At 32.7% G+C, this 16176-nt stretch overlaps 2 protein-coding genes across 11 annotated transcripts in view; both read right to left on the bottom strand.

Annotated features, from left to right (window-relative positions):
- The window catches only part of Ppfia2 (PPFI scaffold protein A2), a 453020-nt gene that overhangs the window by 396275 nt on the left and 40569 nt on the right, over window positions 1-16176 (bottom strand). The gene's annotated exons all lie outside the window — the stretch shown is intronic.
- On the bottom strand, window positions 7938-8530 carry LOC113184656 (cyclin-dependent kinases regulatory subunit 2). Its single transcript, XM_077799269.1, has one exon. The coding sequence runs from the start codon at window positions 8449-8451 to the stop codon at window positions 8212-8214; it is 240 nt and encodes a 79-aa protein (XP_077655395.1). The 5' UTR covers window positions 8452-8530; the 3' UTR covers window positions 7938-8211.

The raw sequence follows: 16176 nt of genomic DNA, 5'->3' as shown, positions 1-16176 counted from the left end.
AGCCTGCCAAGCCACTGGAATTATAGACAGTACCACCACATCTGGCAAGGTATGATGTTTTGAGGTTAATCTCTGAGGCTAGGCTCTAGGGCTAGTTCAACCATTTATAAAGCAAAGATCACCCTACCTCAGTGGAAGAATAACAAAAAAGATGATGGTGGATATATAAATGAAAATTTTCCCAAATTATACTTGCTACTCAATATTCTCCTACCTGCACATCTTAGCTTTCATACAAAAAAATAAATTTAAAATTCCTGTCCTTGTACTTTTTAAAGATGTTTTCTTCTACCAAATATAAAATCTGTCATAGCAGATAGGAAATTAAATGGTAAATTGTAAGAAAAAAAAAAAAACCCAAAACCTGAAAACTCTCTACCTTTTGTAGGTATTTTGATTGTTGGTGTTGTTTTGTAAAGTTCAAAGTGTTTGGTTCTGGAATATGTAATTCAAGTCAATTTTATAACATTATGTAAAAAATTACTAGTTCTACTCTGGAATTGTTCACTACACCTGAATTTACATATTAACTACTTATATAGAATGATATAAAAATGATAAACAAAAATTACCATTGAAATATTCCCAAGAAGAAGCCAATATAGGCAATGGAGAGCAAAGAAAGAAAAACCCTGGGATGTATGTGAATCGATCCATTGGATTAAAAAATTGAATGAAAAGAAAAATGTTGTGTGGAAAGAGACTTTAACACAAATTCTCAGTGTTTGAACTTCTCATATTTTACAAACTTGAAAAATCAATAAAATGTTGCTGACAACCTGCTATACCTTGGGGTTAAAAGGTTTGGAAGATAGACTATGGAGAAGTGGTTCAAGTTTACAAGAATTTCAAGCAAGTAAAGATGTACAAACTTTTGACTGATAACTTGGGCTCTGGGGTGAACCTGCATCCTCCTGCATGTACAGGCTGGTGATATATCACTCAGCTGATGTTTGGGGCATTTCCATCTCTGTGAAGTAAGGGCCATCCATGGTGCAGGGTCAATGGGTAGATAAAATAAAAAACAAGGGAGGTGCTTGGTACATTGTCTGACATTTAGTCACCATCCAGCAAATGTCACCTATTACTAAGAGTGATTGCTGTAGCTGCTGCTATTACCACCTTTACAGTTGTAGGTATAAACCTGGTGGTGCCCTCATGTCAGGGCTGGGTTCAAACTGATTCAAGCATTTGGAGGGAGTTAGGAGGACAACATGTCGAATGTGTCATGTGATGCTAGAACTCTTTTAGAACACTCATCATACCATTTTCTGTTCCTTCAGGCACTAAAATTTGGACCATACAGCTTGGGTTCAAATCCTCCCTCTGAAACTTTCTAAATGCATGATCTTAATTAAATTTAACCTCTTTCTCCATGAGTAAAAAGAGAGTAAAAATAAAAGCTGTCTAAATAAGTCATGGTGAAATTTAAATGACACATTTAACATAAAGAATTTAGATACTGTATGAAGCACAGTGATTGGAAATATCAATCAAGCACTAATATTCTACCATTTTCTCCTTTAGTGTGTTGTACAAATAGGAATATGATCTCCCTTAAAACTGAACAGAGGTTGGGTATGGTGGGACACACCTGTAATCCCAGCAGCTCAGGAGACTGAGGCAGGAGAATCCAGAGTTCAAAGCCAGCTTCAACAAGGACGAGGTGCTAGACAAGTCAGTGAGATCCTGTCTCAAGTTAAAATATACAATAGGGCTGGGGATGTGGCTCAGTGGTTGAGTAACCCTGAGTTCAATCCCTGGTACCCTCCCTACACACACATACACAAAAAACTGGACAAAGGTTTTATTACTTATGCTTTGTTTAATCAGTCACACAATTGTTCTTTTGATAAACTCTGACCTGATCTTTTTATCTCATTGTAATTAATCCCACAAGAAGAAATCGTACATGTTGTGGGAAGTTTAAAAAAAAAAAAGCAAAAAGGGGAAATCAGGAGGAAGGTTTGATTTATAAGAGTTAGATGAATGAGGAAAGAGAGAAACAGGAGCAGACTGGTAACTGGAGAAAGTGAGAAAGATACATGGAGTGCACGCTGCATTTCCTCACTAGCTGGATACTGGCATCAGGAAGAAAAATGGGGCAGCTGGCAAACACCCAGAACAAAACTTCTCCTGAGACCCACCCTGCCACCAGGGGCACTGTGGCTACTCTTGTCTAGAGCCACATTCTAGCTCAGACTTTGCAAGCTCAGGTGAATCACGCATGCGCGTACACACACACACACACACACACACACACACACACACACACACACCTTCAATAAACAAACACCTGAAAGCTTTTCCTGGCCTCGCTGTGTCTTTTCTTGTTTCACTTTCTTTCCCAGGTACTCAGTTTCTTGATTGTCATTGACAGCCAGCTTATGATATTGTCCCTACTAGTGGCCCTCACTACATTGCCCATTCTACTCCAATCTGGTTTTCAGCCTGATTACTGCAGTGAAACAAATCTGTTGACATCACCAAATCACCTAAATCTATTTTACTAGATGTCAGTTGCATTTCCTGGAGTTATCACACCTTCTTTTACAAAACCTTGGGGTTTAGGATCATATTAAGAATTCTGGGTTTATTCTAAGTGTCCTAAGAAGCCACTGAAAGGTTTTAGTGAAGAGATATCTCCAGTAGCATATTCTGAGTTTTTCACTTACTTTGCTGGATTCTCCTCCTTAAACAAACTCTAAATGCCTGTTGTTACATAGCATTTAGAACTGAAACCTTGTGTCCCCCCAATTAATAGGATGAAGCCCTGAACCCCAATAGCAAGGATTGGGATGTGGGACCTTTGGCAGGCAATTAGATTTATATGAGGTCATGAGGGTGGCGCCCTGATGAGGGGATCAATGTCCACCTAAGACCAAGGCTGCTTTTCTGGACCATGTGAGAACACAACCAGGATGTGGGCTCCTTTTGCCAAGAACAAATCTTTCAGCACTTTGACCTTAAACTTCCTAGACTCCAGAACTGTTAGAAATAAGTGTCTGCTGTTTAAGCCACCTAGCTGGTGGGAATTTGCTATGGCAGCAGGAGCAGGCTAAGATATCATACTCCCCAGGATCCACTCCATAGACCTCAGCTACTCTCTTTACTTTTTCCTAGGGGTTTTCATCCAGTTATATGACTTTGAGAACTACATACTGTCAGGAAGTTTTGAATTTATACTTCTAAAAATTCCCTTCTGGGAATGGGAAACTACTGGGGAATAAATTAGAACAAATTATGCTATTTTGCATATATGAATGGCATAATGAATCCCACTATTATGTATAATGATAATGCACTAATAAAAAACACTACAAAAGAAAAATTCTCTGAGCTCCAGGTTTTTATAACAGTATGCTTGTCTGACATTTCATTACACATCTCACAGAGAGTTCAAGTTTTATGAGTCAAAAATTGTCTGTTTCTTACAGCCCCCAATTGGGTTTTGCTGATCGTCTTGCAAACCTTAAAAAAAAAAAAATCCAACTTCAACCAAGATGGAAAAGCAAAAAAGTTGCTAGTCATCTTTGAATTTTCACCCTTTCTCAGTCTCACAACCTATTCTTCTGTAAAACTTCCCCAAATCAACCAAAAATACAGCAGTTTCTTCAAAGGAATTCCTAAAAAAAAAAAAAAAATACTCCTTGCATTATTCCAATTGTGCTCTTGTCCTCCCCTTTCACTTGTTTCTGCATATTTATCTGTTAGATATGGATCATTGTTCTCCATTACTCAATACTTTTAAAATAAAACCCAAATTTCTCATTCCTATAAATCCCAGCATAATCCTGTGTTTTTCCCACAACTCCACATTCTTTTCATGGTATTCCTGTGGCCTCACAGGGTTCACTGGCCATCCCTGAAAACCACTTTGCATCAAATTCTGTTAAACATAGTACATCCTCTCCTCGGAATGCTCTTTATCCTTCTCTTCACATAGCAACTCATTCTTAAACCTTCAAATATCAGTTTAAGAATCATCTATTTGTAGATGCCCTGTTCTCTTCATCTTCGTGGGTTCTCCTTTTTCTTTTCCCACAACTATTTGCTCCTTCACAGAATTAAGACCAATTATTTTATAGCTCTTTGTTACTTGTTTGTTGTTTATATTTATTACTATACTATAAAATATACAAGGGTAGGATAATGTCTGTCGTGTTCACTAATGCATGTTTAATATCTCATGCAATTCCTGGACCTTGTAGCTCCCAATGTGCTGAATGAATGAACTAAAAGATGAAAGATCCATTCAACATGCTTTCAAATAATTAAGTAGAGTAGATTTAAACCTAAGAAGGTTTAACTCTGTTATCATTTGGTAAACTTTCAATGATAAACATAATTGTTAGGCAGAAATATTGTAGGTTAATCCAGAATTTCTTGAGCCCACCTCCTGCTCTATGCCCATAATGCTGCTTTGGCAAAATGGGGAGGATGTAAAAATAATGTATTCATGGCCTTTATAAAGTTACAATACTTTTGAGGAACTAAGTTATAAGCACGTAAAACAACATAAAAAGGAGATGTATATTTCTTGATAGAAAAATAACTGTGAAATATTCACCAAAACTTAATGATAGTAAATGAGTCTTTTTGGTGGGAGTAAGCTTGAATACCCATGGTCCTCTAAAATATGAGCAGCAGTGAGAGTGGATGAAAGAGATGACAATAGCAGATCCCACCATCAATGCCTATATGTATACAATAAAAGATTCAGACAACTTGGAAATTAGCAATAATCACAAATGATCACAATTCTCACTTTTCTCTATAAGTTGTCTTTTTTAAAAAAGTCAAAGTAAACACTACTTTGGGATATAAAATGAAAAATAATATATTTACTCAAAACCTATCTAGTGTCTAACCTCTACCTAGTGTCAGGTTGGTAAAAATGGATAAAGTATAGCACCTAGTTAAAGAGTATCCATGATTCATTTGGGTGGAGAGGAAAGGGAGACAAAGAACTTCAAATAGACATAACACTACAAGTGGAATGTGAAAGACATAAACACAATGCCATGGAAGCCCTACTATTGAGAAATCAACTAATTTTGCCTGGTGGAATGTGAATTAGATTTTATGCTATTTGATCCAGACATTGAGGACAAATAGGTTTTGGGTCACCAATAAAAAGGAGAAACATAGTTCAGATAGAAGAACTTTCTTTCTGGTCTGTGCTTGAAATCTTAGGCCTGAGAAGATGTGGAATGATAAGCAGACCCAGTGGGGGATAGGAAACATCTCAGTGTAATAATAATAGGTACTTGTGGCCTAAGAAACTTTGTCCACACAGACCAAAGCTCCCTACTAAAAGGTAAACTGCAAAACCCAAACCAAACAAGGTGATTCAATTGGTTATTTTATCATGACACAAACCAAATCATCAGCCAATTGACTTTTCTCCACATTGCTAACCATTTTTGTTAATTGAAAGCATAGTTTCTGTTTTGGAGAAACTGTAGTCTGTTAGTGCTCTTTGAGTCATAGATCAATGGGTATTCTCAACTTCACTGTCCAATCTGAGAACTGCTAGCCACAGATGGATACTAAGCATTTGAAATGTGGCTACTGCCACAGGTTGAAATTATATTTTCAGTATAGTAGTCTATATAAAATGAATGTGTATATTTAAATGAATTCATCTAGTTTTTCTTAAAATTTTTAAATTCTCTATGTAGATATGGGTAGCTTGTATATTTCTAATGGACATAGCTGATCTAAAAAGTTTTCAGAACAAACTAATACTCTTTCCTAGAAATGGAACAACACCAACTCAAAATTAGAGATTATCTAACACTGATCCAATAAAATACTGTCTAAAATATGATGTGGCTTAAATAAAACGACATGAGTTTATCATTATAAAGCACCTAAGTATCATCATGGGCATGTGGAAAAGCGCTGAGTATGATTTTAAAATGTGAGTTTATGTAGGGAAGCTACATTTGTTAATATTAATTAAACTTGAAAATTCTCTACAGTACTGTGCTGTTCTAATAGAGAATTAATCAAAAATTATTATCTTATGTGAAGTTATCAATTGTATTATTCTGTCTTTTCCAAAACCATAGAAAGTTATCATAACAAAAATACTTTTATTTTTTAATCCATGTTTAATGGTCTTCTTTGAATCTATTGATTTCTAATTGTACTTGTGTATGTTTAAGACAATTTCAAAATAAAATTAGCTGGAAACGTGTAACAATTATCTTTATGGTAATTACCTTTATTTTTAATTTTTTAAGTATTAACATACAGAGGATGATGACAATATAATTTAAAATGAAACTGGAAATGACTTAAAATGTTGAAAATGTATTTGGAAAACAACAAACTAGGGATTTGGGGGCTCATCCAACAATTTCTGTAAAATTAAGAAAAATGAAATTAGAATTTATTTGTAAATCAATGAACCACATAAGAAGTTTTCTTAAGTTATTTTGACAAAATTGTTATTTGTTAAAAAAAAATTTACAACTAAGATTTATTTAGCTGAGTTAATACGAAGAAGCAACAACGGCATGCGGGAACATTAAGCGAATTATACAGTTACACTAATTTCTGTAAAGTCCCTTAAAATGAAATTGATTGTTACTATCTACTGTTTTTAGGGAATCTCTGTTAATACAAGAGACTCAGTTTACAGCTTTCTTCAAATGATTTGAAATAACACAGCTGTTAAAATGCATGAGATTACACTATAATAGCATTCTTTACCAAATACAAATCAGACCACAAATACTAATAAACATAATCACTGGGCCTTTAATGGGACATTTCTGCTAATTTTGAAAGCTTTACAATTATCTGTGATTCAATGAATCCAAAATCTCTGTAAAATTAAACTTTTGGGGAAGACAAAATTGTGCTGTTTAAGGAAGGCGTTATGGAAGGTCTATCTGAAATTCTACTTTTCAAGGCAAAATAATTTTATAGATAAATTTCTTCTTTATTTTTTGACTCTGAAATGAAATCCTGCTTCTTTTGTATGTTGCATGGGGATTATAATTTCCCTTTTAATTTATTTTTGTGTTTTATGCTCATGATCAATCAGGGCTATCAAAGTGTCCACGTCTCAGAACCTCTCCCTTCTCATTGATCAGGTGCCTCCATACCACAGGCTGTCTTTCTGCTTCAATTCTGCAAGTCTCTTCTGGTTTTAGAGTTCCTGTCCTTGCCATTTGTCACCTCTCCCTACAAGGCTTTATTTCTCAGTCCTCCCATAACTGGCTTTTTTTGTTCATGCCTATCTCAGTTCAAAGACATCGTTGTAGAATCCTCTTTGTAAATGTTCACCATTTCTCCGAAGGCAGTAATTATTTCTTTCATGTGTGTAATACATCAAGTTTGAATTTATCTTCCTAATTTGCATGCTTAATTGTTTATTATTAAACTTTTCTCTGTGGAACATGAGAGTTCCACTGCAAGAAATAAATTACATTAACAAATTGTTAGTATACATGTAACACACATATGTATACACACATACAAAGATATTTGTAAGTATAACATGTTTAATAAAATAAATGTTATATTATTCTTACTGTTTGCTACACAGTTTTGTTTCTAGCAGAAATATATTATGAGAGATTTAATGTGGCAAATAAATATATTATGAGAGATTTAATGTGGCAAATTTTTTAATGGTTACAGATTGTTCCAACATTTGAATACATTAGGTATTTTTAAACCAAATCCCCTATTAGTGGGCATTTAGGTCATTAAATTTTTACTAAACAATAGTTTGAGTCATATCTTTGTACATAGGTAGTTGATCACTTGCCAAAGTAAAATTGTCAAGCAAGTAAAATTATGCATTTTAAATTATGGCTTACAGTCCCACAATGTACTCCAAAAATATTTACCAGTTTCTATTTATATCAACATTTTATAATACTTTTAGCAGTATTTTTTTTTAATTTTTTTAAATGCAACATACAAACTTTATTTAACAAAAGTAACAGGTAATGTCAAACAGGCACTTATATTAAGAGAAAAACTGACTAGAAGAAATTTTATCTTAAACACCTTACAATAAGCTACTTGCAGTTGCATTTAACTGAGCTCTGTTGCTGTGAAGAATACAGCTCATGCACAGGTAAGGATGAATGATTTGTACATTTTTCAAGTATTCACTGAATACTACCTTATATACACATATACATTAAATTTGCGAAAGATTTAATTGATGATCCCAGATAGACTTCATTTTTGTTGCTCTTTTGGAAGAGGTTGTCTAAAGAGAAGAATATGGGGTTCTGGCTCATGAATCATGTAATGAACCCAGCCTAGACTCTGTTGGACACCAAGTCTCCTCCACTCCTCTTCAGACATTAGATGAGTTTTGGGTACTTGTTTGGAAAGTTCTCTGGGTAACATGACATGCCAGTACTCATAGTGCTCGTCGAAGTACTTGTCTGAGTAGTAGATCTGCTTATGGGCCATACTGCCGGCGCGCAGAGGGGCGGAAACGAGGCGGAAACCGGACCGCAGAACGGGCCAAGCGGAACGCACGTCTGTTTCAGGCCAGGGCAACGACTCGACTAAAACCAACCTTTTAGCAGTATTTTTGAAATACTGGTATTTGAAATACTGACTATTGAAATCATCTGTAATGCAGTTCAATAGGGGAGAATATATAATTTGTTTTTAATGAGTTCTTTATGGACGGAACCCATTTGCTTATTGGAAAGTTTGTTTTTTCTATATTCACATATTATGACAATTTCATTTTTATTGTAAATAAGTCTCTGTTATAAATATTATTTCCAGTTTTGCATGTGTATTGTTGTTGTACATTTTTAGCTATTTTATAGTAAAAATATGTTTTTCCATCAAGGTTTTTAAGTTTAGTACCAAGTTTGAAAAGGCCCATTTGCTCTGAAGACTATGAAAATTACACAAATACAATCATACAAACACTTATAAAATGTATATATGAGACATACTATACATGTACATGATATATAATTGTAAGTTTAATAATTTTATAGCTTTATTTTTATATTTAAATATTTAATCAACATATTTTAAATTTTATTTAATCATTACACAAATTGCGATAGTGTATAAATAGTGCATGCAAGAAAAATACATGCATCCACTTGAATTTTCTTTAAGCTCTATGAAAGTTTTACTGCTTTCAAATTGAAATGTTCAACCAACATATAATTTATTTTTATGGGAGCGATAGATAAAAAAAAAGTATTTCCTCAAATAATTGTTGGGTATTACATACATATGCATACACACAAATACATATGCTAATCTTCCCTTTCCCAAAGAACTGAAGTGCCTACTTTCTCATGCATTATAAATTTTCACATTTACTTAGCTTTCCTTTATATATTTAGCTCTTTCTAGAGTTTCTAGCTAGTCAGTTTACTGCAGTTATTATTATGTTGTTGTCATAACACTTTCATACCTGGTAGGTACTTCTACCCTTACAATTTAGAATTTTCACAAATCTACATATTTTATTCTGAAAGAATATAAAAATCATCTTCTATTTATTGCTTATTGGTAATTAATATTATCCTGGCTCTATTAAAAGGCACATGAGTGTATCATCTCTGTGTTGGATGTTCCCTTTTGGAATAAAATATATTAAATTTGTTTTACTTTATTCATTAATTTATTTTTTCATTCGGGTGAACATTTTCAATTCTACTTCAGCAAGGCTATATGGTATCTTATCGGTGTCCTCTTGAAAAGTTTTAACTCAAACAAAGGGAAAATAAGTACTCAAACATTTCCTATACTTCTTAGCCAATGAAAAATCAAATTATTTAAATGGTTTTTAAGTTACATGAAGGAATAATAATAACAATTCAATATTTTGCAAAATATGAGGGGCCATTTTTAAAAATTATTCTTATAAATTTTATACTTACAAAAAGTATCATATTTTAGACTTTTGTTACTATCAACAACTTTCATCAATTTCATGTACAAATATGCTTAGTATAAGAAATTTGCCACCAATTTCAAAGAAGGCATTAATTCAATAGAGAGTACATCGATGAAAAAAAAAAAGAGCAAAATCTGAGTATCACATAGTGTTATTCTTACCATCATAATTTATATTTCACAAAAATCAACAAATAATATCAGAAAATCACTGGAAGTTTTAATATGTTTAGTCTTATATCAATGTGCCATTATAGTAGTTTGATATAAAATGTTTATATTTTCTACTTATAGCTCTCAAAGAGAATCTTGCTAATAAAGTTGTTTCTGCAAAAATACTAAAACCCCTTAACTGCAAGAGTCATTTCAACTGACTTTAATCTTAGCTTATGAGGTTGTATGTGAAAGCAGGGCCTCCTAGACTTCTAAATAGACCAGAAACATAAGAGTAGGGGTTTAGTGATAAGTCTCAGGTAGAGGCACTGTCTGTCTGTAGATGAATTTCAAATCCACTTGATGTTTTCAGTTATGACTAATGAACAGCCCACTCTTAGACATGTTCTAAAGATTTAAATATCCTGGCATAATAGGTAGCTTATTAAGTGACTCAGGTCCTGCATTCTGGTGTAACAGTACCACAAGTGGATTTTTTAGAAAAATATTGGGACATCATTGTTCTTTTTTTTTTTTTGACATTAAATGAAAAAAAAAATCAATGTACCAATTTTGCAATTTCTAACTCAGGTCATGGTATTTTTAACTGCATTTCCAAGTGAAAAGATAGTGGGATTAGTAAAGTTTGTTTTCTTTTAGCATCAGTTCAATGTTTTAAAGGCAAGAGCTGAAGCCCACTTCTCAAAGTCTGAAATGTCATGATTAAATTTTTTTTTGCATTTTTTGCTTTTCTTTGTAATAGAATTTTTACTAAGCCAAATTTTTTTTTCTGTGTGATGTATGGCCATGCCTAGTATTTTTAAAATGATTTTTATGGCACTCTTTAATATTTTAGTACAAATTAATTGAAGACATGATAAATAATAACAACTTCCTTTACAGATGACTAGGTTTAGAATTTTAAGTGTATTAATTCACTTAAATTGACAGCAAATGCATTAGGATTATTCTATTTTTATTTTGAATTGATGGACAAGAAAACAGACATCCCAGGAAATTAAGAGACCTGCCAGAGCCATATAGCTAGGAGTAACAGAGCTAGGGAACAAATCCAAGTTGACTTCTTCTACTGTCTAAACTGGCTAAAGATGCTCTGCCACAGTAGGGCTGCAGCAAAATAACCAGGGGGTGACGAGCAACTTGTGTACATTGATACAGCAGGAGTGGGAGCCGTTTATTGTAGGACTGGAAGGGTATATATACATTACACACAGCTTATCTTAATTAACAAAAACTAGATACAGCAGTCAATCAATAAGGAGTCTCCACATTTAATGGCTCGCTGGCATTACTTCACAAACCACTCCCTCTGCAAAATGCCAGGCACCATCTTGACTTGTTTACAGACTCTAACAATGCTCCTTATTTTGATAAAAAGTGCTTAATACTCTCTATTGATAGATCTCAAACAGAACCTTAACAATAATATTGCTTCTGTGTGGAATTAAAATGCTATAACACCTTTCATGTAAATAATACTCTTCTACACTTCTATAATCTGAAGTTATGACGGGTTCACAATGAACATAATAGACATAGCATTCCTTGACTCTGCAACACCAGCTCTCGCTATTTTACAGTAATCCAATTTCAATCATTCTAACACATTCTGGAATGTTAATTGTATCTTATAGGCCTACCAGTGTATTTGCCCTATAGCATATTGCCCATGTCATCACCATATTTCCTGCTGTCTAATTTCACTTCAGTGTTAGTCTGATTTATTTATCCATCAAAATTTATTGATGTGTCTGTGACTGCCAGCCACTGGGAAAATATCAGACAATGAAACAAGGTCTCTGGTTTTGTAAAGTGTATATTGTACAGAAGGTTGAAGACTGATGATTCGCCTATAATGAATGCTACTAATGAAAAGTGACAGAAGGAAGATTTCATTTTATACAAGATGGTTGGGGTAGGACTCTAAAACAGTGATATTTTGAAGAAAGACCTAAATGAAGTAAAGGTTATCCACACACATCTCTAGAAGATGATTCTAGAAAGTGTTCTGAATATTACCCAGAGAACCAGTGTGATTGAAGGAAGAAAAAAAAAAGGAGAAAAAATAGCATCTGGTTGGAAAGATAGAAGAGGTAATATGAAATGGAAAATAGGAATATAAGTAAATATAGATGGTTGTGTTTGCACACACATGCATACACACACACACACAAACACACACATACTTTTCTTCATACATTTCCATGTATTAAAGGGAGAGCTATGAAGATTAAGTCATAGTTTAGATATTTTTGTGAGAAAAAAATTAAAACCAGAATGCTATCAAATTTTTGACCCACGCAACTAAAAGTTTGGAATCTATTAAAAAGATATTAATAGCAGTTTAGTGAGCAACATTTCAGAAGTTGAGAGAAATCAGTTGTTCAAGTTATAGATATGTTAAGTTGGAAATCTCTATTCAATTCCAAAATGGAAGTATTGAGCAACCACTTGCTGGTGTGAATTCTTGCAGCAGAATTAAAAATTTGTGAGTTGTCATTGTTCATGATACTGTTCTGGACTGGATGAGCTTATCATCAGAGTGACACAAAGAAAGAGAAGGAAACATGGAACATGCTGACATTTTGGGGTTGAGAAGATGATTTCTTTAAATAAAGAAAAATGTTAGAATACAGAATATGAAGAAGTTGAGAGCTTAAATATCTTTTAGATTGTATTTTATTCTATTTCTATTCTACTATGTTTTACAACAATACCTTACTTAAAAAAATTTAGAGCAGTTTTTGTGGAGATATTGAACTTCTGTTCCAACTAAAGGGTGATCCTTTGACTTTCCAAAAATCAACAGGAATATAAAGTAATTTTAAAAAATTTTTAAAAAGACTATGTCAATTTATGTTGTGGAATTTAGCTAATTTCCCACGTCAACATTTTCTACTTCCTAGTAGTAATACTGCATTTGTTTTAGAATTATCTATTAATGGTCAATGACTGGTTAATTGGAAATGCTATTTCCAAATCCATGAACCATTCTCTTCATATTCATCTGGCAGGTGAGAAAAGATCAAATTGTAAAATAAATGAATGTGTTTCTTGGCCCTAATCTCACATGATGGCACAAGAACCTGGACCATATATTCAGGTAACTTTTTTTTTTTTTTTAGTTGTAGATGGACACAATACCTTTATTTTTAAATTTATTTTTATGTGGTGCTAAGGATGGAATCCAGTACCTCCCCCATGCTAGGTAAGCACTCTACCACTGAGCTACAACCCCAGCCCTCAGATAACTTCTTAATATAGAAAGGCTATAGAAATAACACAATTTTTGCAAAGGGTTCTAGTCCTGGGAACACACGTTTGATATGACCATCAACAATTATTTTTCATTCAACTCAGTTTTCCCTTATTATTCTTAAAATAATTTAATCATATAAATAACTGACTCTGCTACATGTTAATACCTACCTAGTAATAGCTCAATCTGGTATATGTATTTAAATTTTTGCTTTTTTTCCTGAGTTTTGTAGAAAGGACATTTGTTACTTATTTGATGCGTAGGGATAATACAAAAGATTACAGTTTCTCCGTGATATCATGCTCAAGTCTTTGGTGAAAAAAGATATTGATATGAACAGATTATGATATCTAATTAGGTCAAATTTTAAGTGATTTCTTTTAGGTTTTTCATTTTTTTTACCCATAGCATTAATGAAAGAAATGCAATATGTGCCCTCAGTTTTCATGAATATAAGCTTCAATTCTATAATGAAAAATGAGAAACACATTATGATATAGAATAATGCTTTGGAAGTTAAACATACAAAACTTGAGCAAAAAACGTCTAAATTATATAAAACACATTACAATTACTGATAAAGTATATAATTCATATGAACTTTAGAGATGGTAATGACATATTACTTGACTTCATTAAAATACTTTAACTATTCAAAAATAAATATACTTTTTAATATTTAAAAATGCATATTAAATAGTATTTTATTATTTAAAAATAGCAAATGATAATTTCAAATAGTTTTGTTTACTATTTAAAAATAAATACATTTAAGATATTATTTTTAATACAATTATAGTTCATTACGTATGACTGACCTTGATATATAGATAAATTTTAAGACCTTGATATATAGATAAATTTTAAGACCTTGATATATAGATAAATTTTAAGTTCTGATTCACAGATCAATAGAAAAACTAAAAATTTAATTGGAACTATACTATATTCCATCATTATTTTTTCTTTAATAAATCTTTGATAGATTTACAGAGTAAATAAAGTGATACCATGTATCACTGATATAGAACCAAACATTTTTGGTTTTAATATTAATTATCATAGCCTTATTCATAACAATGTGTTGTTCATTTTTACTTGAGTTTATATTTATCCATATAATCTAAAGTAGTGTTTTCATAAATATTAAAATGCAATCTAAATATATTTATAAAATAAAGTTCTAGATTCTGAATAAAATCTATGATATTAATTTACTGATTTCTTTTTTTTAATACTTATTTACTTATGTATCTTTAGTTTTAGGTGGATACATTAGTTTGTTTTTATGTGGTGCCAAGGATCGAACCCAGTGCCTCATGCATGCTAGGCGAGCGCTCTACCACTGAGCCACGAATCCAGCCCCTAATTTACTGATTTCATCCACTGAATTGTCTTATTCACTATATGAACACAGATCTAGCACATTGGGCTTCATTGAAATATGTGGCCAAAGATCATAAAGCCAATTAGCACATATAGAAAATAAACTCATGCTTTTCAACTCCTTAGAACTAGACTACTAACTGAAATAGTTAAATCTTAAAACAGTCCATAAAATTCCCATTACATATATTTTTAATATCAAATATAATTTGTATAGATTGTTCAAGATTCTACTTCTAACTTAAAAGTTCTCCAACTAGAGGCTAAACTAACTTTTAGTTGGAAATCACCGACACACACACACACACACACACACACACACACACACACAGGTTGGGGGGAGAGAGAGAGGGAAAGAGAGGGATAGAGAGGAAGGGGGTTTTTCTTCTGTGGAAGACACAAAACAGAAACAAAAGCTACATTTAAGAAATACAAGTTAGAAGGGATGCTAAAATATAGTTGTTTGGAATTAATGATTGTAAGGTCCTATATCTGCTAAATAATAAAGTCATATTATAAGAAAATTTCCCCAAGTGGGAGGTTTTGGGTTGCATTTTCATATATTCCATTTTTAAAAAGTGTTTCTATTTGTAAATGTGTTCTAGGAATGTTTTCCTGGATCAGACAGCAAATGTACTTAGAGTTTTGGATGTCTTGGATAAGTGACAATTTGCGGCTGGTAACCAGAAAAATAATGAATTTCCCATAAGGAAAGAGTAAAGTTTGTCTTGAATGGAAGAGGTTAGCGAACTGAGACAGGAGAGCACAGTACCACAGGCCTTGTTGGAATAAACCTTCATCTGAAGTGATGGTGTGGTAAGAATCCAAAGGATAATGGAAAAAGGGGAGTCTCAGTTTGTGGAATCAACAAATGTTTTATGTGGTAGGCAGGGTAACAAGTAAGTGAAGATCTGTGGGAACTATATATTCTTTGTTGCAACTATTCTACTCCACTTGTCTAGCATGAAAACAATGAATTATTATTGTTGAATTCCAGTACAAGTTTATCAACACTGAAATCTGTACTTATATAATATTCATGTCTCCTAAAATAGTATTTGATCTTTTCAATCATTTAAAATGTAAAACATTTTCTTTTCTTATCTTTTGGGGGTTTTTTTAGAAAAAAAAATATTTATTTTTTAAAAAAATTTAATTGATTTTTTAAAAAATAAATGAGAGCAGAATGCATTACAATTCTTATTGCACATATACAGCACAATTTTTCATATCTCTGGTTATATATAAGGGTCAGATTTTGCCCACAAATTATGATTTGTATAGCCTAAATCATCACAGAAATGAAGAAAATCCAATATTGGTGGACAGTGATAGTACATGTATGTTAATAAACCTGATTTTAATTTAATTTTAGGATGCTTGTAAGCAAAGAGGGAAAACTTGGTGAGTAGGCTTATTTTCATATGTTATTTGTTTGTATT

The sequence above is a fragment of the Urocitellus parryii genome, chromosome 5, assembly GCF_045843805.1.
Source record: "Urocitellus parryii isolate mUroPar1 chromosome 5, mUroPar1.hap1, whole genome shotgun sequence".
NCBI lineage: Eukaryota > Metazoa > Chordata > Mammalia > Rodentia > Sciuridae > Urocitellus > Urocitellus parryii.
The sequence above is the reverse complement of the archived record's forward strand: the minus strand, read 5'-3'. Positions and strand labels throughout refer to the sequence as shown.

Coding starts and splice junctions, on each gene's coding strand:
- LOC113184656 (XM_077799269.1), bottom strand. CDS start 8,451: ATGGCCCATAAGCAGATCTACTACTCAGACAAGTACTTCGACGAGCAC.